Source organism: Hibiscus syriacus, unplaced genomic scaffold (genome assembly GCF_006381635.1).
Source record: "Hibiscus syriacus cultivar Baekdansim isolate YM2019G1 unplaced genomic scaffold, ASM638163v2 tig00110410_pilon, whole genome shotgun sequence".
Taxonomy (NCBI): Eukaryota; Viridiplantae; Streptophyta; class Magnoliopsida; order Malvales; family Malvaceae; genus Hibiscus; species Hibiscus syriacus.
In genome coordinates, this window is record NW_024062726.1 from 552,684 (window position 1) to 580,644 (window position 27,961).

Here is a 27,961-nt window from a genome sequence, read left to right on the forward strand (position 1 = left end):
TTATTATCCTACTGATTGTTGGATAATAATACAAGCAAGATTGAAATGCAGAAAGGAATCATGAAGGTGTTCCGTGGAGCGCTTGTGGTGTTGAAAGATGAAAAGATAGCAGCAAACTTGTACATGATGAAGGGGGAGATTTTGCTAGAAGTAGAAGCCTTTGTTACCTCATGTAGTTCAGATTCTGTAATGTTATGGCATCAGAAACTTGGACATATGTCAGAACAAGGAATGAAAGTCCTTGTGGAGCAAAAGCTACTTCCAGGCTTAACAAAGGTATCACTTACTTTGTGTGAGCATTGTATAACAAGTAAGCAACATCGGTTGAAATTCAACACGTCAAATTCTAGAGGCAAAAGTGTTCTAGAATTGGTTCACTCTGACGTATGACAAGCACCATTTACATCCCTAAGTGGATCAAAATACTTTCTCTCATTTATTGATGACTACTCCAGAAAATGTTGGGTATACCCTATTAAAAAGAAGTCAGACGTGTTTTCAATTTTCAAAAACTTCAAAGCGCTGGTGGAACTTGATTCTGGAAATAAGATCAAGTATTTTAGAGAAGATAATGGAGGAGAATACACAAGTGAAGAATTTGATGAATTTTGCAGGAAAGAATGCATCAAAAGACAGTTCACAGTGGGCGAACACTCCTCAACAAAATGGAGTGGCAGAGCGGATGAACAGAACCTTGTTAGAAAGAACAAGAGCAATGTTGGGGGTTGCATGCCTAGAAAAATCATTTTGGCAGAAGCAGTCAATACCGCCTGTTATTTGGTGAATTGAGCTTCATCAGCTACAATAAAGCTAAAGACACCAATGGAGATGTAGACTGGTAAACCAGCTGATTATTCAAACCTCCATGTATTTGGAAGTATTGTGTACGTGATGTACAACTCCTAAGAAATTTCAAAGTTGGATCCAAAATCCAGGAAATGCAAATTCTTGGGGTATGCTGATGGTGTAAATGATAGGGGAGCGGTGGCGGATTGATGAACGTTGCTCTTGTTGAAGAATCAAACCTAGAAAAGATCTAGACTCGATGAAGAATAATAAGGGATGAATGGGGAAGGTAGCGGTAATAGCTAGGGTTTTTTAGGGTTTCTTTTTTGTACTGGAAACAAGATAAGAAATAAGATTAAAACAAGATAAATAAAAGATAAAGGAATTGAAAATAAAGAAAAATAACCAAGAAATCAAAAGATCTCCCTTATGAAAGTGAACGGTAAAGATGATTGATGGCATGGATGGATATATGGAAAATCAATGGATAATGTCCTATCGAGCCCTCTTAGTCGCAATGAAAAGGTAAACACGATAATATGGCTCTAACCAACCCTCATAGTCGCAATGAAAAGGTAAATTGGAGTGTGAAGATTAATCTCCCTCAAAAGAACTTGAATGAACTCCAGGAGAAGAAGCTTCGAAGGCACAAGGCAATCAACACTTGCTAAAACGAACTCTCGTTGTATTATTAATCAAAGAAATCTAATTTACAAAGTTGAATGAAGCCTCCTTTATATAGGGGCTGAATCCTAAAGGTTCTAAATAACTAGAGAATAAAATAATAATAAACTAAACATGTTTTAACTCTAATTCCTAATAAAATAATAATAACTAAAAATATTATTTTAACCCAACCTTAATTCCTAATAAAATAATAAATCTGATCCTAAAAGATAATTGATCATCCTATATTAAATTATATTACAAATAATCAATATAAATATTGAAAATTCGTAATATTTACAAAATCAAGTATAAATCTCGTATAGGATTTCCTGCATGTACCACCTTCAGTAAAATGGCCATATCTTGAGTTCCCGATATCAGATTGATGCGATTCAAGAACCGTTGGAAAGATAAGGGACATAAAGTTGTATCTTCAGAATTCATGTTGACCGGATAACAACTGGATCCCCTTCAAAACGTTGTTGCAAATATGCTGCTATTAGACCCTTACGAATGAATGCTTGAACTGCGATTTGAAGCTTGTCTTTAAGAAGTTTGGTCCGGCCTCGTGTGATAGGGCCAATTGGTATAGTAAATTCATCATCCTTAGCTTTAGGTTCTGTGGTGCATGTATCATCTCCCCCTTCCTTAAAAGGATTCGTCCACGAATCTAAAATATCAAAAAGGAGATAAGTCAGAAACATTAAAGGATGCACTCACGTTATACTCATCGGGAAGATCAATGCAGTAGGCATTGTCATTGATTCGTTCAAGGACTTGGAATGGGCCATCGCCTCGTGGGTCTAGCTTGGATTTCCTTTGTGTCGGGAATCTTTCTTTTCTCATGTGAACCCATACCCAATCTCATGGTTCAAAGGTGACATGTCGTCGGCCCTTGTTAACTCGATTTACAATTGCCTCGTAGGTTTTCTCTATCTTGAGTTTAGCTTTGGAGTGAATGTCTTTGACAAGGGCAACCTTCTTTTCACCATCTAAACTGGCAATTTGATCTAAAGGTAAGGGAATAAGATCCAAAGTAGTTAATGGGTTAAAACCATAAACTATTTCGAATAACTTGTTGTAGAGTGAATGGATCGATTATAAGCAAACTCAAAAAAAGGTAAACATTCTTCCCAATTACGAGTATTCTTACCTACCACCGTTCTTAGCAAAGATCCTAGAATCTGATTTATTACTTCTGTTTATCCATCGGTTTGAGGATGACAAGAAGTGGAATAGAGAAGTTAGTGTCACGATCGGTTTGTCCATAATACCTTCCAAAAGTGGCTTATGAACTTAGTGTCACGATCGGACACAATGGTACGAGGAATACCATGAAGGTGGACTATTTCTCGAAAGAATAAATCAGCAATATGTGTGGAATCATCCGTTTTATGGCAAGGAATAAAGTGTGTCATCTTTGAGAATCTGTCCACAACCACAAAAATATTATCTCGTCTTTTCTTAGTGCGGGGTAAACCAAGTATAAAATCCATCGATAAATTGATTCAAGGAGAAGAAGAAATCGGTAAAGGCGTGTACAAATAATTAGGATTTACCTTTGACTTTGCTTGTTTGCACGTGATGCATGATACACAAATCTTTTCCACTTTTTTACGCATGTGCAGCCAAAAGAAGTGTTCCATGACCATATCGAGTGTTTTATGAACACCGAAGTGTCCCATGCGTCCTCCGGCATGTGACTCATGAACTAAGAACTCTTGCAAAGAGCCTTGTGGTATACACAACATGTTCATGCGAAAAAGAAAGCCATCTACAAGATAAAACTTGTTAAAAGCACCTTTTACACATTGTTTATAAATCTCAAAAAAATCTGGATCGTTAGGATAAAGTTATTTGATATGTGCAAAACCAAGAACAGTAGCATGCATTTGAGTGATAAGTGTGTATCGTCGAGATAATGCATCAGCTACGATGTTATCTTTCCCTTGTTTGTATTTGATGATGTAAGGAAAAGATTCAATGAACTCAACCCATCGAGCATGTCGTTTGTTTAATTTACCTTGTCCATTTAACCATTTGAGTGATTCATGGTCCGTGTGAATAACAAACTCTTTAGGGAGAATATAGTGTTACCACACTTCGAGTGCTCGGACGAGTGAAAGAAGTTCCTTGTCGTAGGTAGAGTAGTTCAATTGTGCACTTTTTAACTTTTCACTAAAGTAAGCGATATGTTGTCTTTCTTGCATGAGGACGACACAAATGCCTATGCTTGAAGCATCATATTCTAGCTCAAAGGTGTTAGAAAAATTGGGAAGACGAAGAATAGGGGCAGAACATAACTTATCTTTAAGAAGTTCAACAGCTTTTTGTTGTAGTGGTCCCCATTTGAATTCAACTAACTTTTTGATGATCTCGGTTAATGGTGAAGCAATGATTGAGAAATCTTTGACAAAGCGACGGTAGAAACTTGCCAAACCATGAAAAGATCTTACCTCGGTGATAGAAGTAGGCGTGGGCCATTCTTGAATTGCCTTGACATTCTCTTTATCTACATGGATACCCTGTACACTAACTATAAAGCCTAAAAACATAAGCTTATCACTGCAAAACACACACTTATCCATGTTAGCATATAAATGTTCTCGTCGAAGAACTTCGAGAACCATTCGAACGTGAATGACATGAGAATCAAGAGAAGATGAGTATATAAGGATGTCATCAAAGTAAACGACAACAAATTTACCTATGAACTCCTTAAGAACGTGATTCATTAATCTCATGAAGGTGCTTGGAGCGTTTGTGAGTCCAAAGGGCATAACAAGCCATTAATACAAGCCGAACTTTGTCTTGAATGTTGTTTTCCATTCATCACCTTCTTTCATTCGAATTTGATGGTAACCACTCTTCAAGTCAATTTTGGTGAAGATACTTGCACCATGTAGTTTATCCAACATATCATCTAGACGTGGAATATGATGCCTATACTTGATTGTTATTCGATTGATAGGTCGACAATCTACACATATTCAGAATGTGTCATCTTTCTTTGGAACTAGGATGACGGGAACCGCACAAGGACTAAGACTCTCACGAATGTGTCCTTTTTGTAACAATGAATATATTTGTCGTTCCAATTACTTCGTTTCCTCAGGATTGCATCGGTAAGCGGGGAGGTTTGGTATAGTTGATCCAGGGATGAAGTCGATTTGATGTTCGATTCCTATTGTAGGTGGTAAACCATCCAGTGGGTTACTTAAGACATCTTGAAACTCCTGCAATAGAGAAGAAAATACACTAGGCAAATTTGTGATTTTAGTGATAGTTGATAAAGCGGAGTCCTTGAAACGGACTAGAATGCACGGCCTATTTTGAAAAAAGGGTCTCTCTCAAGTCTTTTTCACTCACATAAATGTTTTGAGACACTCTTTTATTTTCACATTGAGGGTCACTCACCACCCGTGGGTCATTTGTTTGGCTTTTATCGGTTGTGACCTCTTTTGCCTTTTGTTTTAAGTTCCCTGTCTCCTTGAGAATTCGTTGTTGATCTATGAGAATCTCTTTGGGGGTAGAGGGTTAAGTCGGAACAATTTACCTTTTATTGAATTTGTGTAAGTGTTCTTCCGGCCATAATATGTGACGTCGTTGTCGTATTGCCAAGGACGTCCTAGGAGGATGTGAGATGCTTGCATCGGAATTACATCACACCATACGTCGTCACAATACTTTCCCATCTTGATATTAACGAGACATTGTTTAACCACCTTCATCTCGGCACTCTCATTAAGCCATTGTAAGCAATAAGGTTTAGGATGTCGTTGGTAAGGAAGTTTGAGTGATTCAACAACGTTGGAGCTAATGACTTTGACACAACTACCATTGTCAATGATGATGGAGAATGGTTGTTCCTTGATTAGGCAGTGTGTGTGGAAGATGTTGGAACGTTGTATGTCAGACTCGTCGAATGCTTGGATGTTCAAGGTATGGCGGATCACCAAGATTGTACCATTGTACTCATCGCTTCCATAGTCATCACTATATTCTTTGGCTTCGACATGTGTTGGAATGTTGGGGATGTCATCATCGGAGTCAGAATTGTAAGATCCATCACCTAGTATGGTTAGGGTCCTCGTTTTTGGGCAATTACGGCTAATATGGCCTTTTCGTAAGCATTTAAAACACTTGATGTCTCTTGCTCGGGTATCGTCTTTAGAGGCTGAAAGTGTGTCATTCTTTACTGGTCGTTGTTTCTCCTTATCGGGCTTGTCCTCTCTAGACCTTTTTTGAGAAGATGTAGTAGAAGATGTGGAAGGAATTGAAGGATTACCTTGGTGAGATAATGAAGTACCTTGGTATTGTTCTCTGAATCGAAATCTCTTTTTGAGTTTTGCTTCGATTGTCATTGCTTTCTTTAGTGTATCTTCAAGGTTTTCATACCCACGGAGATCAAGAAGATCAGTGATGTTTGGGTTTAAGCCGACAACGAATCTTGACATGGTGTCTTCTTCTTCTTCGGTTATGTTAGCCCTATTGAGTAAGGATTGCATCTCCTTATAGTAATCTTAAACTGAACTTCTACTTTGTCGAAGTTGTTGTAGTCGTTGTTTAACTTCTCGTGTATAATGTGTCGGTAGGAATCGGTTCCTCATGACATGTTTGAGTTCGGTCTAAGAAGTGATTGGTTGAATTTGGAAGTTTTCAATCTTTTTCCTTGTTTGCATCCACCAAGTGTGAGCATATCCTTCGAATTCCAAAGTAATGAGGGGAACTTGTTTAGTTTGGGGGCAGTCATGGTATGCGAACATGAGATCAACTTTTCCTTCCCAATCGATGTACTTGTCTGGATCGTAGTCTCTTTTAAAAGACGGGATCGTGAACTTTGGTTTTGCAAAGAGTTCGGGTGTTTGAAAACGTGGTTGTGCTGTCTTAGGGGCCAAAAGTTCAGCATTGTTTGACCTTGGATTATGGTTTAGTAGATCCAGTTGTAGTTCTTGTCGTTCTCTCAAGGCATTGTTAAGTTGATCAAATTGAGTTGTGAGTCGTTCAAGTGCGGCTAAGATAGTCGTAAGTGTCTCATTGTTATTGTCGCCCATCCTGCAATTATAACACTGAAAAGAAGATTTTAAAGTAAAAAAAATAAAAGGAAGTAAATTCAACAAAGCAAGAAACCTCACAAGTCACTCCAAGAAAGTAACACAACGAGAGGCAAGTAAGCCGATCTTGTACTCTTTAAAACTCACTTTACCAAGTAGTCTTCCACAGTTCGTATTAGAGTTTGATTACTAGCAAAGGCGATAAGAAAAAACATAAAAGTTCTAAGAGGCCAAATAAGGGTTACACTCCAAGAGAACGAGAATGCAAAGAAGGAAGAAGTATGCAAACTCTTTAGTCCTACTAACACAAGAAAGATAATGTGTTAGATAATGCAAAAGAACATAAAGCAGTAAGAGTCAAAGAAAAAAAAAGAACCAACCCAAAACCCTGGAAAACGCTGGATCAACTTGAGCAACATTTTTTAGGGGGTTACCGATGTCCGAAATTTTGGGAAAATTCTTGAATGTCTTTCGATGCGTCAAGAAATCACCTGTAAAATTTCAGAACCAAATACCTTCAGTAGTATCCAGTGGACTCTGTTGAACGATGAGTCCTCAAACAATCTGTTGTTCTTGATCGCTTTGTTCAAAGGTGTTATTGATCTCCAAATATTCTGATTTTTTGTGTAAATGATCTTCAATATATTAAGTTGCAATCTGGAAATTTTCACCACGAAATTCCTCCTGTAGAATTTTCAAGAAATTCGACAAGATCCTAGACCGAATCTGCCGATAAAACTTGAAGAATGTATTTGAAGGCTCTAATGAACTCCGATTTGGGTGAATTTTGGACTGGATATTTATATTAGGATGAATATGATATCTAGAGAAAATCAGCCCTAAATACCTTCGTTTGCAATTTTGTTTTGAAATTTTTTGGCTTTTTTTGTTTTTTTTGCCTTTTTTTTTGCCTTTTTTGTTTTTATTTTTTTTTAAATAGCAAACTAACAAGAAGGATTTGAATCTAAATTAAAATTAAATAAAAAGAACCTGAAACGATGAATATTCTCTAGACTAGCTCCGTTGGGATACCTTGACGGTTTTGTGTGCAAGAACAAGCAAGATTGCTTGTTTCTTTCCAAGAATTGGCCCAAATATGATACCAATTGATAGGGAAGCGGTGGCGGATTGATGAACGTTGCTCTTGTTGAAGAATCAAACCTAGAAAAGATCTAGACTCGATGAAGAACAATAAGAGATGAATGGGGAAGGTAGCGGCAATAGCTAGGGTTCTTTAGGGTTTTTTGTGTGTGCTGAAAACAAGATAAGAAATAAGATTAAAACAAGATAAATAAAAGATAAAGGAATTGAAAATAAAGAAAAATAACCAAGAAATCAAAAGATCTCCATTATGAAAGTGAACGGTAAAGATGATTGATGGCGTGGATGGATATGTGGAAAATCGATGGATAATGTCCTATCGAGCCCTCCTAGTCGCAATGAAAAGGCAAACACGATAATATGGCTCTAACCAACCTCCTAGTCATAATGAAAAGGCAAATTGGAGTGTGAAGATTAATCTCCCTCACAAGAACTTGAAAGAACTCCAGGAGAAGAAGCTTCGAAGGCACGCAATCAACACTTGCAAAAACGAACTCTCGTTGTATTATTAATCAAAGAAATCTGATTTACAAAGTTGAATGAAGCCTCCTTTATATAGGGGCTGAATCCTAAAGGTCCTAAATAACTAGAGAATAAAATAATAATAAACTAAACATGTTTTAACTCTAATTCCTAATAAAATAATAATAAATAAAAATATTGTTTTAACTCAACCTTAATTCCTAATAAAATAATAAATCTGATCCTAAAAGATAATTGATCATCCTATATTAAATTATATTACAAATAATCAATATAAATATTGAAAATTCGTAATATTTACAAAATCACGTATTAATCCCGTATAGGATTTCATGCATGCACTACCTTCAGTAAAATGGCCATATCTTGAGTTCCCGATATCAGATTGATGCAATTCAAGAACCGTTGGAAAGATATGGGACAAACTCTTGTATCTCCATAATACATGTTGACCGGACAACAACTGGATCCCCTTCAAAACGTTGTTGCAAATCTGCTGCTATTAGACCCTTACGGATGAACGCTTGAACTGCGATTTGAAGCTTGTCTTTAAGAAATGTGGTCTGGCCTCGTGTGATAGGGGCAATTGGTATAGTAAATTCATCATCCTTAGCTTTAGGTTTTGTGGTGCATGTATCAGTAAAGGGGTATGCTTGTGGGATCGCACTGCCCGCAAAGTGATCATCAATAGGGATGTTATCTTTGTAGAAGATAAACTACAAAGAAAAGAAGACGATGATAGCGCTGAAAAGTCAGAGACTACACAAATATATGTGAAAAAGGAGGTTGAACAAGGAGATTCTTCTGAAGCAGAACTAGCACATGATGAACAAGAACCAGAGAGTTCTGAAGCTCCAACAACTCGTCAATCAGATCGAGTGAGAAGACATCCCAATTGGCACTCAGATTATGTTATAGAAGGAAATATTACATAATGTCTTTTAACAGAGGACGGTGAGCCATCAACATATCAGGAGGCAATAAACAACTCAGATGCTTCACTGTGGATGATGGCGATGCAAGAAGAAATTGAAGCCCTTCATAAAAATAATACATGGGACCTTGTGCCACTACCACAAGGAAGGAAGTCAATTGATAACAAATGGTTCAAAATCAAGCGAAATGCTGATGATCAAGTGGAGAGGTATCATGCAAGACTGGTGGTTAAAGGATATGCTCAAAAAGAAGATATTTATTTTAATGAAATCTTTTCTCCTGTGGTTCGACTAACAACAATTCGAGTAGTCTTGGCAATGTGTGCTACATTGAACTTACATCTAGAGCAGTTAGATGTTAAAACAACTTTTCTTCATGAAAATCTTGAAGAAGAGATTTATATGCTCCAGCCTGAAGGTTTTGAAGAAGACGAAAAGAAGAAATTGGTTTGCAGGTTGAACAAATCTTTGTACTGTCTAAAGCATGCGCCGAGGTGTTGGTATAAGAGATTTGATTCCTTCATTATGTGCCTTGGATACAACAGACTTAACGCATACCCTTGTGCTTATTTCAAGAGGTTTGGTGATAACGATTTTGTTATATTGTTGTTGTATGTGGATGACATGTTGGTTGCAGGACCCAACAAAGATTATATTAAAGAATTGAAGGCACAACTAGCTAGGTAATTTGAAATGAAGGACTTAGGATCAGCAAACAAGATTCTAGGGATACAAATTCACCGAGACAGAAGTAATAGGAATATTTGGCTTTCACAAAAGAATTACTTGAAGAAGATCTTGTCACGATTCAATATGCAAGATTGTAAGCCAATTTCTACCCCTCTTCCTATTAACTTCAAATTATCCTCCAGTATGAGTCCTAGCAGTGAAGAAGAGAGGATGAAGATATCTCTAGTGTCGTATATATCGGCAGTGGGAAGTTTAATGTTCGCTATGATATGCATAAGACCAGACATTGCACAAGCAGTGGGAGTGGTTAGTCGGTACATGACGAATCTAGGCAAAGAGCATTGGAATACAGTAAAGAGGATCCTGAGATACATCAAAGGGACCTCAAATGTTACATTATGTTATGGAGGATCAAACTTATTAATCAATGTGTATGTAGATTCTGAATATGCAGGGGATTTGGATAAAAGTAAATCTACTACAGGATATGTGTTCAAAATTATTGGTGGAGCTGTAAGCTGGGTTTCAAAATTGCAGTCAGTTATGGCTACATCCACAACAGAGGCAGAATATGTAGCAGCTACACAAGCCAGTAAAGAAGTAATTTGGTTGAAGATGCTATTGGAGGAGCTTGGGCACAATCAAGAGTATGTCTCTTTGTTTTGTGACAGTCAAAGCGCCTTGCATTTAGCAAGGAATCCAACATTTCATTCAATGACAAAGCAAATACGAGTTCAATACCATTTTATTCGTGAAAAGGTGGAAGAATGGACGGTAGATATGTAGAAAATCTATACCAAAGACAACATAGCAGATTTCATGACGAAGGCAATCAATGCTGATAAATTTACCTGGTGTCGATCCTCTTGTGGCATGCCAGAGACGTAAGCAACATGATGGTACAAGGTAGAAAGAATGTTGTGAAGATATGATTGTTCCAATCAAATCTTCAAGTGAGAGATTGTTGAAAAATCAAAGTTTGACCAAGTGGCCAACTTGGCCACTTTCAAACAATTCAACAATTGTGTATTTTCGGTGGAAAAGCACCGAAAGGTGGAAAACAAATATAATTCCACCGAAAGTTGAATTAAAAAATAGATGGTATAATTGCAATTTAGTCATTATACTTTAGGGTATTTACAAGATTAGTCCTTAAGTTTTAACTATAAATACTCTAACTCATTTAGCTTCAAAACCATCCCAAATTATTTTAGTTTTCTACCAATATTAAAGAATTTAGAGAGTTTCTTGAGAGTTGTTTTCTCCTTTTTATCAAGAGAGAATTATCATTGTTTTCTCTTTGGTAGATCGAGAGAAGTTGTAATTCATATTTTTTCATAGTGAAATTCTTCTACTGTTGCCCGTGGTTTTTTTCCTATATTATTTTGGGGTTTTCCACGTAAAATTTGTGTCTTCTTTATATTCTTTTTTATTTTTTCAAATTATCAGTTACGATTTTGTTCTATCCGATAACTGTCTTCCGTAACGAATATCTCAATTACCAGTGGTATTAACAAGATCAGAGAAACGATCTATATGCATATCATTATTAGGGACAATCAGGTGGTTCCTCAGCGGACCGATATTGGGAATCCATATGCCATCAAAAGGATTTGCGACAAAACCATTGCCTATGGACCAAGCAATACTTGCTTTTAGATCACCTCAGGAGATCGTGATGGCTTTCCACAAAGGAGAGCAGTTGTTCCGTGTCGGGACAAAGAGTCTCAATTTTGTACTTCTGTCGGAGGATACGGACCCATAAAGAATCAAGTTTGGTGACGAGAGATAAAAGCGAGATTGAAATCATGTCTTCCGGGTACCGAGTCCCCATGATCTATCGGTCGACAAAGAGATTCCCAATTAATAAGGGAGACTTTAGAAGAGGTATTCGTAGAGCCCCATATAAATTGTCGCATCAACTTTTTGATTTTATTGCAAAAACTGTGTGGGAAAAGGGAGGTCTGCATGAAGTATACAGTAATTATTCCGGCCAATCAAAGAGATTTAGCAGTCCAACTACCAAGTCTGTTTCTCATTTTCTCAAGAATAAAATATCTTCCATGAAGGACCGGAACACCCAAAATATTTTCAAGAGACTCGACAGTTTAGAAGCCAAGGAAAGAACCAATTCCAACACGAGTTTCTACATGGGTGTTCGGATAAAAGTAAATGTGGGGTTTTCATTTATTGACACGGCGGCCGAAGAATGTTCCAAAATTAAGACTTTCAACTTCTCCAAAGCTACTCTAACTATCTCAAAGGCTAGAAAGTATTGAGAGCATATAAAAAAAGAATGTCTTGTAGCGCTCAATAATAAGTAAGAAAGTCATTCCAAACAATAAAAAATGCTAAAATTTGAACTCATTTAGTCTTTCTTACGTTGAACACATATTATCCTTGTTGTATTTCATATTAAGTATTTTCGAGTGTGAATCAACTTTCATTTGTACAAACAATCTATCTAGTAAGATTTTTTTATAATTTTTTTATTTGTAAATTCTCTTTAGGAATAATGTAAATGTAAGATTTTGAGGTATAAATATTAAATACTTCTAAGGTTATACATTGCCACAAAATATAGATCATATGAATAAATTTGTAAAAAACTTTAGGTTTTATTTTTTTTACAAAAAAAATAGGTCAAGGGTGGTTCCTCTAGTCTATGGTCATGGTATACCTCTTAGACTCAATTGGGATTTACATAGAAGTTTACAGATTGTCCATCGAGAGAGATTATAATAGATTCGAATGTAACCTCCTTACAAGCTCAAATTCTTGAATCTCAACCAATTGTGCCAACACTCACCGACTGTAAAAAAAAAGTTGAACTTACTTCAAATCAAAATCATTTGTATCATTTTCTCCCAGTTTTTCTAAAACTTACACAAATTTTTTTAGGCAGAAAGGCAAGGTCCTTGAACTTTTCAAAAAAAATCATTGTGACCCTCATCCTAGTTTTTGGATCAATGTAATCATTTAACTCGAAAAAAGAACCTAATGTGACTCTTTGATCAACGTTTTTCGTCATTGACCAACGATTTCGTTAATTCCTGCGGTTATAAATTGGTAAATTACACCATTCATCACTCAACTATTTTATTCTCTTCTATTTTGATCACTAAACTCTAAAAAATTCAATTTCAAAACTTTAGAGACTTCAGGGACTAAGATTTTATTTTAAGGTAAACTACACAAATGATCACTTTTGTTTTAAGGATAAATTATTAATCATAAGTCTTTTTGTAAATCCAAAATAATTCAGTATAAAATACCGATTTATCTCTTTTTTTCCATATGTTTTCTTCCCCGAACCTATCTTCTCTGCCGCGCCGCTTCTCCTGCTTCATCTCTAATCCAATGGTTTGAGCTATTTTATTCCTTATGGCTTCCACTCCGTAGATTTTTCTTTGTTTTCTGTTCTTACGAATCATGTTTCCTGCCCAAATCCCAACCCTTCCCCGCCAACACCTCAATGATCGGAGTTCAAATTCCGATATCTTCTCCTCCGTACTGTAATTGTGAATAAAGGAACGACAGAAAACTATAAAATTTATTATCTTTCGGTTTTCTTCTAACAATTATTATCCTTACTCAGGTTGAAGGAAACTAACTGTAGAACAGTCGAATAGTCTATCTGTGCAAAGCTGATATCTCAATTCACTCAGAAAACTCAAATTCAATTGCATCTCAATATTATAGTACCAGTAGGTAAGCCACAATCATAGGTTTACTTTTTTTTAATAATCTGGAGTAAATACATGACAATATTTATTCAAAGATAACTCTCAACCTTTCGACATTGATCGCTCACGCTCCTAGTTATATGCACTTACTTGCCGAGCAAGCAAAAAAGTTCTTTGGGGATACGGAACCTTATTCGATAACTGAACTATGATAATTTACATTCACACATACAATATAACCAATGAGGAACCAAATCACAGCAGCATCCGAATCTGTTTCCCACTTCCTAGTACATCCACTGGCTCAAATGGTATATATATTGGTGCAGTCTATAGGGTTATCAGTGAATGGATCTTCCATTAAAAAAATGGGCAATCGGGTATAGAAGGACTTTTCTTATAGATGGCAAGGAAGCAAAACTGGTCTTACCAGTGTATCCTTCGAGTTGATTCCTCACCTTAGCATAGCAGTCCTGACGAACAATTGTCTGGTTACCTGTATTCACACACACCTCACATGATACTTTTCCCTGAATCATCATAGATAGCAAAATTAAAGATGGTTAAAGCACTGAGCGTTCTCATTCAGTGTGAATAACTACTTAAAACAACTATAAAAAGTCTCGGAGTGAAGAACACCCGAAAATATGAAAAATACTAAGTACAGAGAACAAGGGTACCAAAAAAGGATTTCCATTTGAAGAAAGGAATCTGAAAAGAAGAGGTTATGAGAAGATAGGTTTGAGGAAGAAAAATATGGAAAAAAGGGATAAATTGATATTTCATAACGAACTATTCTGGGTTTACAAAAGGACTCATGACTAGTAGTTTATCCTTGAAACGAAAGTGATCATTTATGCAATTTACCCTTTAAATAAAATGGGTTAAATATAGCCTTGGTCCCTGAAGGCTCTAAAGTTTCCAAAATTAAAAACTTTTAAAGTTTAGTGACCAAAATAAAAGAGAAGAAAATAGTTAAGTGATGAATAATATAATTTACCTGATTTATAACAACAGGAATTAACAAAATCATTGGTCAATGACGAAAAAGATTGATCAAAAGGCCACATTAGGTTCTTTTTTCGAGTTAAAATACCACATTAATCCAAAAATCAAGATGAGAACCACATTAATTTTTTTTTGGAAAGTTCAAGGACCTTAATTGCCTTTTTTTTTATTGTCAATTCACTTTCTCTTAATTATTTTATGTCATTGATCGATTGACTTGACATAAATATATCAAGATACAAGACGAAGTTGTAGATATGTTAATGAAAAGCTTAGGTAGTAACAAGTTCGAAGTTTGTCATTGGCTTGGCATGGCAATTAATATTATAAATAAAAAGGCTAAAATACACTTTAAAAGAGAGAGAAAATGTCACAGGGTCCTACCAGGGCATCGTTTTTAGGGACCAGTTAACACAATATTAACACTTCACGGATGAAGGTTTCTTCACCTTTTGTGACGCTTCGGATTCGACCTGCTCCCTAACGATAAAATGTAGAAACCAAAAAAATTAGCAGCATCCATAGATGTGTTTAAATAACTATCTTAACGTAACTTGTAAAATACTCTAGGATGGATAACTTTTTTCTGAGCCAAATGTTAAAGAAAGATGAGCAACGGAACACAAGATAAAAAGCCAAGTTGTATGAATCTATTTCCTTAGAGAAACCAAGGAAAACTAATCATGCATTAAATATTAGACAAACCTGATGGTTGAGTGTCATCCATCCCTTCCATAATGCCAGTGATTGTACGATCCTAAAGATTCGAGAGGTTGAGAGGAGAGGGCAAACTCTCAAACTGGAGGTGGGGAATGATGCAAGACAAGGAAAGCAAAGCATAGGCCAAAATGGAATCACAAACCTGATCATAAACAGGAATTTGGTTGCGCCAGAATTCCATTGGAGGTAAAAGGACTCTGCCTGCAACATACAGAAATAAGTCAAACAGTTGAAAGAACACGAATCTAATGACAATGAAAATTAAATGGTGCAAGGAATTTCGGTCCCCATAATAATTCTACCATGAAAGCAGAAAAGAAAAATTATTAATGATGTCATTTGCTTGGTCAGATAGATTTGGAAAATTGCAGTTAAAAATGAGAGCAAAATTCACTGAAAATGATTCTTTAGCTGATTAGTGTTTAGATAAGAAGTGGGGCACCATATAAATTAACTTCCAAGGGATATTTATTAACAATTACAAAGGAAAGGCACCATTACTTGGCAATGCAAAAGATAGCAAAATTATAACAAAATTAAAGGGAAGGAGAAGAGTACAAGACTTTTTGGGACGATGGATAAGATAGTTTCTGAATCTTATAGAAGTTTCTGAATCTTATAGATTGTACACTCACCTGATCTTGACCTCTTGAGATTCAGAGACTTGGGAGAGAGAATTGATAGTGTCCCTTTTCTTGTGCCGGATACAGGACTTGCCTAAATAGAAACAGAAACAATCAAATGATTCAAGGACGAAAAAGACTAAGATTGCACTTGGGAAATTGGATTTCAAAATAATGCAAGTACTGTGATTAAACATACAAATGTAGCATTTATGATTATTTTCCTAATTCATGAACTTGTTAGATGACCACTTAGTAATGAGATTGAAATTCATATTATTTTTATACATAATGCATGTTTCATTTCCACAAATCATGTTTTCAAACATGGCATTAAGTTTAGTGTTACAAACAAACATACACGCAGTAGAAACAAATAAGTAAATAACAACAAAATGACAAAGTAAATTGTAGAAAAAAACCCACTTCTCTAGTGAGAAGAATTCAGAACATGTGAATACAACATGGTCAATCTGCATCAAATATAAAATCAGGCAAGCAGCAAGTGTCGGGACCGTTTATTATAGGTGAATAAAGATTATCGTATGCCATATCTGATTAGAAGAGTGAGGTAGTTACATTTTGAGTAAAACCAGGCAAGTATGACAATATGATATTACTGTCTACAAGTCAAAGGGGACACTTAAAATATAGAAATAGAGAAGAAAGCTTACAACATCTACTAAATCAAGTTTTTTCCGAGTTCCCTTCCTGGGTGAGTGCTCTTTGACACGGTTTAGCTTAGAGGATAAGCTGATCGGTGTGTTCCTCTTCGAATTTTGCTCATCTCGCACCTTTATTATTGAATCCTTGTCCTTTTTCTGGCTGCTGTCAAAGTTTGATCTCTCTTCAACCATAGTGTTCAGGTTATCGGCAAGATTACTTGGAGTCAAAATCAAGCTAGGATCTGTCATGACAACATAATTTTAAGAGAAAACGTTGTGTAAGAACAAGTAAAGTCACATTCTGCCATCTAATCTAAGTCTAATTATATATCCAAATAAACAAAATGCATGTATAGAAACCTGAATCTTTTGCTTCATTACTAGAATTTCGGACAACTTCTACTTTGACGTCACTGGAAATAGTTTTCCCCAAACACTCTTTAGCATATTGTTCCCAGTAAGGAGGAAAGCCGAAGTAGAAATAAGTAAAGACCTGTTCAGAATAAAAGAAAAAAATACTATGAACTTGAAATCTAAACCTGGGAAACACTGAAATTAAGCTTGACACAAAATCAATTACTTTCAAACAACATTATTCCTTTCTTTTCTGAGGACCAAGAATAACAACATTAAAGATTCCTATAAAAAGACAAAAAAAATCGAATTTCTAGGATACCTCAGAAGAAAACCCATTTTCAATGGTTCGTTGTTCGTTGATGAAACCTCTTATGCAAACACAAATTCCATCAGCTGTCTGGAGAGTAAAAACATCGTAAGCTTTTACAATCGGTGCAGAGGTGAATAGCCGAAACGCTTTTGACCTGTTTCACACAAATTCTTAAATTAAAACAAAAAAAAATCCCAGAAAAACCCTGAAGCTTAAAGAAAATCTTACCCTATGGATGTGGATCCTGCAACAGCTAATCTCCTTCCTTCGAACTCTTTTTCGGCTTTGACCAACCACCAATCTTGCAAACAAACCTAAAATAAAATAAATAATCGGGAAAAAAGAAAAATGTTTAACATGGACTGAGACTTTCGATTGCAGGGAACATATAAAGCAGGAATCTTTTTACTGTTTTTTGGAAGTATGATGAACTGCCGTCATTGCCGTCTTCTTGGGTGGCGTTGCCGTCGTTTTGGTGAGGAGTTTTGGGAGCCATTGTCGGATGCAGCGGATAGATTTTTCAAAAATGAAAAATACATTTAACCCGACTTACAAGGATTCGGCGGGAAACGCAAAGTTAAGGATGTACCCTTTTCACAGCGCAGTAAAAATGAGGATCGGGGTATTAGCGATGTCGTGTCCGAAGTGCAGCTTATTTCATGAAGTCATTGCAATTTGGATAAAGTACATATATGGTCATTTAATCATACTAAAATAATCATTTTAGCCATCAAAGGGTTTCAAAAAAAATTATAAAATAATAATTAAACTTTAACAAACTATTATACAAAGGATAAATGCAATTTCATTTGTTTCAAAGAACTTTTTCCATCCTTCAATGGTACATTTATAGTATCAGATCAAAATCCATAATTGTGGAAACATATCTGTTATACGAAAATAATCGATCTTTCCTTGCTTCAGCTAAATCATTTGTTCTGTGAGATGTTACAGCATCTGATGGAATCCTCTTGTCAATTGGGCCGCCTTAACTCAACCAAGGAATACTGGAGGTCTCGGTATCCGGAAACTACATCAGCACTACTATGCCTATCTTACGAAAATTTGTTTTGCCATTGTCTCAAATCCTGATAACTATTACATTCAGCTTCTCCGACAAAAATATAAGATGACCTCCGCCTGCCCTGCAACTATAGAGAGACCAAATTGTTCGCATCTTTGGAGGGCCTTATCGCGCGTTTGGGGATTTTTTTTCACGGTTTCATTTCATGGTCGGTTGGAGATGGGTCAAACGTTCACTTTTGGCAAGACATTTGGATCCCAAGGCTCGGTTCTTTACTGTACTGGAAAAAAGAGGTGCACCCCTTGATGAAAGCCTCTTAGTAAGTGGTCTGGTTCTCCCAAGCGGAAGCTGGAATTGGAATTTGCTTCGTGAACTCCTCCAGCCCACTGCCCTTCCTCATTTCATGAATGTACTCACTCCAAATTCCAGCTCAGGTACTGATCGTTGCATATGGCCTCAGGGGAAGCATAATGCTTTCTCTATTAAGTCCTCTTACAACCTGCTCGTTAAGGACCTCTGGATGAGGAGGACGCAATTTGGACAAAACTCTGGTGTTTACCAGTTCAAGAGCGAATTAAATACTTTCTTTGGCTTGCTTACAAAGATCGGTTGGTCACATATGTTAGCAGATGTTCTAGGAACCTAACGAATGATTTTCTATGTGAAATTTGTGGTTAAGCGGATGAATCAGTCCTCCATGTCCTCTGCGACTGCAGGAACACGGCTGATCTTTGGCGCTCAATCAATCACCAACATCTCTAAAATTTCTTTAATTTGGACCGGAACAGCTGGCTCTCGTTGAATCTCAACTCACACCATTTATTTCATGGTACAGGTATTCCTTGTCGTGTCCTTTTCCCTTAGATAACTTGGCAAGTCTGGAAGCGAAGAAATGCTCTTCTTTTTGCTGGCTCCGACCTTTCAAACGATTGGTCCCTGCATTTCATCACAAATTTTCAGCCTCCTGAAAATATAGATGATAATCCCCGTCTCACCACAGTTCAATGGACAGCTGCGCCTGCTGCGGATTGGTGTAAACTCAATTCTGATGGTGCTGTCCATATTCCGTCCTCCCATGGTTCTATTGGCGGCCTCATTCGCAATAGCAACGGTGATTGGATTGTTGGTTACTATAAATCGGTAGGAATCTCAACTCCCTTGGAAGCCGAACTTTAGGGCATCTTGAATGGTCTACAAATTGCGTGGTCGTATGATCTTGAAAAGATTCAATGTCCTGATTGTGCGGAAGCTTTTAAGCTAATCTCAAGTAAGAATCCCTGGAATTGCTCTCTCCCTCTCTCTCTCTTGTTCGTAATATAGCAAATCTCATAAGCAGACCATGGATGGTTGATCTCGTCCACATCCCCGTGAAGCCAATGCTGTTGCTGACAGCCTCGCCAAACTTGCTGCTCATAACGAAAACTGCTGTTGCATTCTACGGTAAGCACCCCAATAAGTTGCGTCTCATATTAATCGTGACCTTTATGGTCCAGCTTTCGTTAGCTTTTCTTAATCGTTTGTAATGGCCTAGGCCTTTCTTTTACATTCCAAAAAAAAAAAACACCTTTGCTTAATACGAAAACAGCTCTGCCATAATGGAAATAAGCCTTTTGTTGTTCTCAACTTTAGGGCATGGTCTCACCTTCTTGCTTTAAAAACTATTATGTCTAAAGACACAGTGACTCACTGCTGCAATAGAGGATCAAACACTATAGTTTTGTTTCCACCTTGGTTCATTCTTCAACTTACTTCAATGAGGTCTAGCATCTCAATCTATCCACAACAGTGACATGTAGGATTTTGCATTTTCTTATAACAACCGAGTTTCTCATAGTGAGTTGCAAGCTTCTTAAGAATATTATTTGCAACATTCAATTCTTTTTCAACCATGCCGAGCCATTCTTCTTATACGATAAGAAGTGACCTCAGTGGTAAAGGTAATATTGATCTCTCTAAAAGGTACAAGTTCGACTAGCTTCTTTATTTGTAAGGTTTGAGTGCATTGTCAGCAAGTTGAGGGGGAAAAATCTTGAACAAACACCACATCGTAATCACTCCAGAGGTTGCGTAGAAACTGATATTTTGGCTTCAATTATACGAACTACACACATTACTACAATACTGTATAAATCATCATGTCATTCGTCGGTTTACATGAACGGAAGCTTTTAGTATATGTCGGGAGGAAATTGGCAATTAATTGAGCTACTTTGTTGTGTCCTCTGAAGACGAAGTCTTAATGAGTAGTTGTTCAGCTGCATCCCGAAAACAAGTTTATAGTAAAGCTTTGTTATTGGTCTTACTAGAGGAGGTATGAATCGAACGTCGGAACGAATTCCACATTGTCACTCTAGTAATATAACACCCGATGCACAGGTAAAGACAGTTAATAGACGCGGAGGTTGAAAAGTTGAATACCTCCAAAGATCGAGCTTGTTCAATGCACTGGTTGAGCGTGAGCTTCAAGTGTTGTACTTCTGTTTCCTTTCCTTCTTGCTCGACGTTGCATTCATTCCGAAGCAACAACTCTCCGCAGAATTTGATTGTTATCCAACAAGCTCCGCAAATGTTCCTTCAAAGAAGCATATGCTCGATCTGATTAGTTATCATGTATCACAGAAAATCGATCAGCCATATAGAGGACGGAAGCAAAGCTTAATGAGAAATTTAAAGTTTTTTTTTACTATCTCTTCAGCAGCCCTTTCATTGGCAACAACACTTCCTTCAAAGGCTTCTAAAATCCTAGCAGCACGGGCTTTAGCATCGTCTATATTCGCTGTACCCGACATCTCTTGCACAAACAAATCCGCCCACTTGGGAGAATCAACTGCATTTCCGTTATACTCAACATCGTAGCCAGAGATTTGGCTACCTAACTTATAACAAAAGCAGAAAACCGATTGTAAATTCCAAACAAACAGAACATACAACTCGATCGAAAGTCACAGATAAACAACTTACATGTAGCAGTATCATCGGTACAATTTCCAGTTCTCACATGATCAAAATTATGTTGTTTATTTCGTTCTTGGGTATCGGAAGAAAATGCATTCGAACTCTCCTTAACATCTTCATTCTTACTGTCGTGGTTTCGGACAACGGATGTTATTAACTAAAAGCATAAAACAAGATTAAGACATAATTAAGGTTTCAAACAAAGAAGATAGGATAAACAATATCAAGTTCTACCCAGTAATCAAAATTTCATAAGCATACATAAACAAAAAGGGCCTAAATTCAAACACGTATCAATATTAAAAACAAAACAAATGTGGAAAGATTATAATGAAAAGAAAATGAAATGAACCTCAGTATCCAAAGCAGAGAAAGTTGAAACCGGGTCATCGGGTCTGGACCCAGGATCCGAACTGGAACACCTGAATCTCTTGGGTGAGGATCCGAATAGTTCTTCAAATCCCACCCTTTTCCCACAAACCCCTGCAGACATGCTTCTTTTAAAACCCTGTAAGGGGTTCAAAATGTTATCTTCAAATGAAACAATTTGTTTTAATAAAACGGAAAAAAGAAAAAGACTTGGATCTGAAGTGTATGGCTATACTGGGTTCCAAGTGAATCGAACAATTTAAATTTATATTCGGACACAATCTAATTTGTCTGATACATTTGGTGTTGTTGGGGAGACAGGGAACCCTAGGAATTTTTATTGAGAAAGTGAAATGGACAGGGTTAGGTCTGTGTTGGGCTGCTTTTGTTGTTTAAACGGGAATCTCTCAAAATCTCAACCATTTATGTTTTTCTTTCTGTAAACTCTAAGTGTGCGTTGGTTTACAGTATGTAAGATTATCAGTGAAAATAAAAGATTATCAGTTAGGAATGTTGTATTTTGTGTTTGGTTGGTTTAGCAGGAATGTAAGATTACCGTGTTTGGTTAAAGGAATAAAATATTATTAAATGTATATTTGACCAAATTATCCTTATTATATATTTGTATAATATTACAAATTGTAAAATATTTATATATTTTCTTTAAAAAATTAAATTCATAATATTTATATAAATTTTTTTATAAAATAAAAAATATAAAAAAGGTTCAATGAAAGGGTAAAAAATTTAATCCTTGAACTTTATATAAAAATTTAATTATAGATTTTTTTAAATCTAAAATAATTTAAGGATAAATTTGAAATTTAACCTTCGTAGAATTTTTATTATTCAATGACAGAAGAATGATATTTTTGAAAAAAAATAAAAATTTAAGGGCATTTTAGTTCAAAACACGGTAATGTTACAATACCTAAGGGAAGGGAGGTAATGACATTCCCGGTAATATACCCCAAAAAATCTACTATTGGTAATAAAATATTACCGGGAATGAGATTCCCGGCCAACCAAACATGAGAATGTGGGATTCTCATCCCATGGGAACGTGGGATTCTCATCCCATGAGAATCCCACAATCCTTGAACCAAACACCCCCTAGATGCAAGAAAAGTACCAGGTGACACGGAGTTGAGTTGGCTTTGGGGATTGGGCAAATTACATTTTTCTTTTTAGGGTAAATTACACTCTTACTCAACAAACTTTACTCTATCTCATATTTTACTTACTATACTTTCAATTTTTTCAATTTTCTCACTAACTTTTAGACCTTGAACTTTTGTGGTCACTCAACCGTTAAATTTATAACGACGTTATGACATTGTTGAAAAGAAATTAAAAGTATAGTGAGTAAAATAGGAGAGAGAGTAAACTTATAATTTATCTTTTTAATTATAAGTCAGATATGACATGATTATTAATAAAATAGGCCACATGAGCACCCGTTCCTGAGTAAAGAGTCGTGACAAAAAAGTTCAATTCTAAAGTTTAGTGAAAAAAATTAAAAATTGAAAGTATGGTGAGTGAAATAAGAGAGAAGGTGAAGTTTAGTGAGTAAGCGTGTAATTTAGCCTTCTTTTTAATTATTTTAGGTAAACTACATCATATACCACTTAACTTTAAATTATGTATTAAACTTTCAATCATTTTAATTAAATCATTGAATTTTTTTTTTATTATATCACTATATCGTTAATTGTTTGTCGACGTAAATGGGCATACCAAAATGATATTTCTTCGTCGCATTATTTTAATATCCAAATAATATTATTTTAATTTAAAAATTAATAAATATCTAACACTTTTAGGGGCCTTTAGTTCACGTTTTCCATAATTGTATTCCGACTTTTGGTTCGCTAAAAAATCATTTTCATGTAATAATTTATTTATAAATAATAGTATTTTTTTATTAAAATGGTAGGAATGTCATTACCTCTAAATTCTTAGGTAATGAATAATTCTCACAACTTTGGACATAAATACCTCTAAAATAATAATAATAAATTCAGATGGATTCTTCTCGGTTCTTATTCTTCATATTTTACTCAAAATTCTAAATTTAATAATAATAATATACAAATAATTTAATTTAGTAAAATAATAATAAATTTGAATAGTTAAAATTATTTCATATTTGTATATTAATCATTTTATAATTTTACGAGGTGAAATGTTATTATTATAAAAAATATAATTATTTAAAATAATTTTAATTTTTAATTATAAAAAATAAATCTCATACATTAAAAATAATATATTTATCTACTTGATATCACAATATTATTTTTATATTATATTATATTTTACATAAATAAATATGTTATTTATGAAAATTGTTTAAAAATATAAATTTGATATACTAATTATATTAATATACTAATTATATTAACTATATGCTAAATGCATTTTCTTTAAACTTAAATATTGTAATAATTAAAATATTTTTATAAATTTTCATTCAGATGTTTATAATTTAATATTAAAGCTTAACTTTTTAAAATAATATATATTCCTCCAACCAAACACATGAATCTTACATTCTTGCTAAGCAAACCAAACAAGATAATACAATATTTCCAGAGTAATGTTACATTCCAATAATCTTATTCTCAAAGACAATTTTACATTCTGTGAACCAAATGCACCCTTAGGTTAGTTCAATATAATCCCATCACAAGTTGATTTATTTAATGATATCATTTTTTTAATATAATTTTATAAATATTATTAAGACTTAAGAGCCACTTTTGCCTATGTAGTAAATTCAATTTATCATTTCGTTCTATGATATCTTCGCATTTTTTAACCCTTAAAGTTACTTAATTGCATCGATGTTTAAACTATTTACTATTATTTAGAGTTTTAAGTCAAGTTTGATGTTCAAGGGTTTAGGGTTATAGGGTTATGGTTTAAAATTTTAAAGTAGGTTTAGGCTTTAGAATTTAGTATGATGCAATTAAATAACTTCGAGGACTAAATTGAGTCGGAAAAATGTATCTCTAAGACTATTATTTATAATTCATTTTAAAAAATATTATTTATAATATAGTTATATGATTTTTATAAAATATATTTATATATTATTTATAAATAATTAGGGTGGGTGCAATAGTTTTTTTTTTTGTAAATATATTACTTTTAGATATTAATTGTATGAATATTATAAATAACATTTTATTTCAAAAAATTGTCTGTGTGTTTTTTTAAAAATAATTTTAACTTATTTTGGAAATTAGAAAGCAAGTTTTAAAACGACGTCGTTCGTAGACTGACTCTGGAACATGTCTGCTACTAGTTTTTCCCCCTTTTTTTGAGTGCTGATCAACAATTACAAATCGGATTGCTTGGGATCGTCTTCTTCATTGCTCAAAAGCTGTCAAGGTGAGAGAATTAAATATATCACTATCATTACTATATATATTATTAACTACTAATATTCCGTTATTTTTCTCAAATTTTATAATACAATCCCCGTTTCCCAATTTTCTATACCTTTAATTTTAGTTTCCAGTTTTTAGGGCACGCTTTAAGACGATTAAGATCGTTAAATTTCCGTTTATTTTGATTCCAGAAACTTTTATGATTGGGGTTTTCGAGTTCTTGATCTCGTAATTTAAGAAAGATTCAACTTATTCTTAAGAGATTTTAGCTTCATATTTTATTCTGTGAGTTTCCTGTTTGAGTTTTGGATAAATAATTGTAATTAGTTTTAGGATCGTTTTTATGTGAACAATTCCTTGTGTAATTAGCTTTACCTATTGGGAGATCACGCCTTGATGTTCCGATTTGACCTTCTGCTGTTTTCCGATTTGCCTATATGGTTTTTGTTTAGATGAAATAAGCATTAGTTTAAGGGATAAGGATAGAGAAAAGTCTTAAACTGCTTTTTGTCAGCCTGATATGGGAGTCGAATAAGTATAAATTTATGTTTTGAAACTGATTTATGCTTTTGTTATTTCTTGTATTGTTTCAGATGATTGACGATCAAGACCTCGGCTTCTTTGCGAATTTCCTTGGAATCTTCATTTTCGTGCTTGTTATAGCGTATCATTTCGTGATGGCTGTCCCAAAATTTGAAGGCAACTGAGGGTTTTTGCACTTTTTAAGCGTCTGCAATGGATGTTTAGATTATAGAGTTGTTTCAGAAATGAAGACAAATCAATGTTGTTAAACACCTTGAACGATATATTGCTATAAATGGTATTGCTAATGTTTTACTCGTATTTTATCCTCTCTTTTTTTTTGCTTTGAATGCAGGAATGCTTTTACCTATTAAACTGCTTTTAACATATGGTGCACCTTGAGGGGTGACCATGTTGGAATGCACTGCATTGTTATGAAGTGCAGTCAATGTGTGCTAAGCACAGCCTTAAGGGAACTATCCTTTTGGATAGCGATTGAGGACAGTTGTGGTATTTATTTTTGTATACGAGCCTTTGGATAAATAGATAGTGGTAGACTATTGTTGCATGAGTTATATATTCTTTGTGCGATATCAAGCTTGGTTAACAGTTGGTGTAAATTTTTCATGCCATGTTGAACTCTCCCCTCTCAGTGGGTTAGCTATTTCTTTTTTCGATTTCTATGACTTATATCAAGTTATTGATGCAGAAACTGGACTTGCTTTGGCTCTTAAGCTTCTTTCCAACCCCATTAAATCTTAGCATCGACACTCGTATGTTGAAGATCATATTTCCTAATATTCTCGATGCTGTTTTGTTGAGGCGTTGATCGTGTAGGGACATCTGCATTTGGTATTTTTCACATACCAATATCAATCGACGTGGTTCTCATTTGCAATACAGAATTTGAGCTCTGCTAAATACATGATAACTATTTCAATAAAGAGCCAGTTTTGCGTGTGAACCTGTCATAGCAACGGCAATGAAAAGCCAGGAACCAGAAATTATGCTCCAAATACCGCTTATGCAATATGAAATTCACAAAAATATTTTTGAAGATCTGCAGCTAGAGATGGAAGCCAATGGGGAAATTTGGAATTGAAAAGAAATAGATTTGGCTGAAGATCAGAGCAAATTTATCTTTCGGCATTGGATTTGATCCAGGAAAATGATGGTAGCAATTCCAATGGCCTATGCATTATCATTGGCAGCACTTTCATCACTCGGAAGTTCAGTCTCAATATTGCAGCAGACGTTAATTTACTTAAACTGACCTCTAGCAGAGATCTTTTTGTTCCAATAGCCCATCTTTCTTCAGTGCATATAACAGAGTACGAAACAAAAGACAACTTCTTGTTGCCCATTATCCGTATCGATGGAAGTATGTCTGCTGTAAACTCAACCAATATGCAATTCAGCATCACACAGCAGAATGATAATAGTAATAATAACAGATAACTGAATTCAAAAGAGCACTGCACATTGATGACAGCACATCCGGCATATTGAAAAACTATTCATAACCATATTTACCTGCAACATCTTCCTATCATGCTCAACATTTTCATTATATAAAGCAACTAGTTTTTAACTATATAGATCATGTCCGGTACACTTGAGCTAGCAATTTAAGTGTTCTAACTATTAATAGTTTCTCCTACTTCCTGGGGTGGGACCTAGTCTGGGAGCGAGTCCGAGGTTCAAGATTTTGAGGTGAAAAACGTCGGCCTTGCTTATTGGTATTAACCACTTTTCTCTCTCTTCTTGCTGTGATCACTCCTAACACCCAGTCCATCCTGTGCTGCAGTACCGAAATCATTGCAAGATCCTAAATTAAGAAGTTATTTATGAACCAATTAACTAAATGAATCAACAACAAGAGCAAAGAATAATATAGCAGTTATGAGCTTTCATTATATAGAGATGTATAACAATTAACAGAAACAGATCAGTAATCCAGCTCTTTTTTCATTGGTAAGGTGCTAAGGGTATGATGCTTCACATTACATGGTGCAGAGGCATCTTTTTCTTTTTGGATTTTGTTCTTTCCATTGCAGATACATTGTTCTCAGGAATAGCAATGTTTCTTTCAGATGGACCTGAATCTGTAAAAGGAGTTGAGATGTTCTCTTCTTCATTGGCCAAAATTTCATTTTCTTGACGAACTGTTGAATGACACAACTTGTTTTTGTTCCCAGATATCCTTCTCTTTTGGTCGTCGGTGCAGATCTTAACGTCAATGCATTTATTTGGAGACACAGCCCCTTCTCGCGTTGCTGAGTGAGTTAATCTCATAGGAGCTGTTGAACTTGCATTAGTACCGAGGACTTCCTATCTCTAACAATTGCAAGTTCAGCAGTCATAGCAACTTCAGAGATGATTTTTTCAGCTTTAACCTTCACAGGAGCAGAGATCCTATCTTCAGCATTACAGTTGATCTTTTCCAGGGACTTATTTTCGTTTCCCCAAACCTTAGTTGGTACACAAGAGGAAGGTTTGGATGATGCATCTCCTTTGGTTGAAAATAGTGGCGGTATGACATGGGAAGCATCTGAAACAAGTGGAGCGGAAATGGCCGAATGTTTACCCTTCATAACATGTTGTCAGTC

At 35.3% G+C, this 27,961-nt stretch overlaps 4 protein-coding genes across 4 annotated transcripts; 1 reads left to right on the forward strand and 3 right to left on the reverse strand.

Annotated features, from left to right (window-relative positions):
- Window positions 1-15,045: 15,045 nt before the first annotated feature.
- LOC120124066 (kinetochore-associated protein KNL-2 homolog) lies at window positions 15,046-17,607 on the reverse strand. The gene is made up of 8 exons (XM_039142824.1): window positions 17,497-17,607; window positions 17,316-17,401; window positions 17,097-17,241; window positions 16,781-16,913; window positions 16,430-16,662; window positions 15,768-15,849; window positions 15,275-15,333; window positions 15,046-15,169 (listed from the first exon to the last, which is right to left on the reverse strand). The coding sequence occupies exons 1-8, from the start codon at window positions 17,581-17,583 to the stop codon at window positions 15,101-15,103; spliced, it is 894 nt and encodes a 297-aa protein (XP_038998755.1). The 5' UTR covers window positions 17,584-17,607; the 3' UTR covers window positions 15,046-15,100.
- Window positions 17,608-20,596: 2,989 nt separating this feature from the next.
- Window positions 20,597-21,652, reverse strand: LOC120124044. The gene is made up of 5 exons (XM_039142804.1): window positions 21,646-21,652; window positions 21,419-21,574; window positions 21,073-21,223; window positions 20,796-20,983; window positions 20,597-20,683 (listed from the first exon to the last, which is right to left on the reverse strand). Exons 2-5 carry the CDS (start codon window positions 21,557-21,559, stop codon window positions 20,621-20,623), a joined length of 543 nt encoding a protein of 180 aa, XP_038998735.1. The 5' UTR covers window positions 21,560-21,574; window positions 21,646-21,652; the 3' UTR covers window positions 20,597-20,620.
- A 3,121-nt stretch (window positions 21,653-24,773) lies between these two features.
- LOC120124052 (dolichyl-diphosphooligosaccharide--protein glycosyltransferase subunit 4A-like) lies at window positions 24,774-25,671 on the forward strand. The gene is made up of 2 exons (XM_039142810.1): window positions 24,774-24,831; window positions 25,424-25,671. Exon 2 carries the CDS (start codon window positions 25,424-25,426, stop codon window positions 25,535-25,537), a length of 114 nt encoding a protein of 37 aa, XP_038998741.1. The 5' UTR covers window positions 24,774-24,831; the 3' UTR covers window positions 25,538-25,671.
- A 1,292-nt stretch (window positions 25,672-26,963) lies between these two features.
- Window positions 26,964-27,647, reverse strand: LOC120124029. Its single transcript, XM_039142795.1, has 2 exons — window positions 27,355-27,647; window positions 26,964-27,148 (listed from the first exon to the last, which is right to left on the reverse strand). Exons 1-2 carry the CDS (start codon window positions 27,645-27,647, stop codon window positions 27,010-27,012), a joined length of 432 nt encoding a protein of 143 aa, XP_038998726.1. The 3' UTR covers window positions 26,964-27,009.
- Window positions 27,648-27,961: the final 314 nt, after the last annotated feature.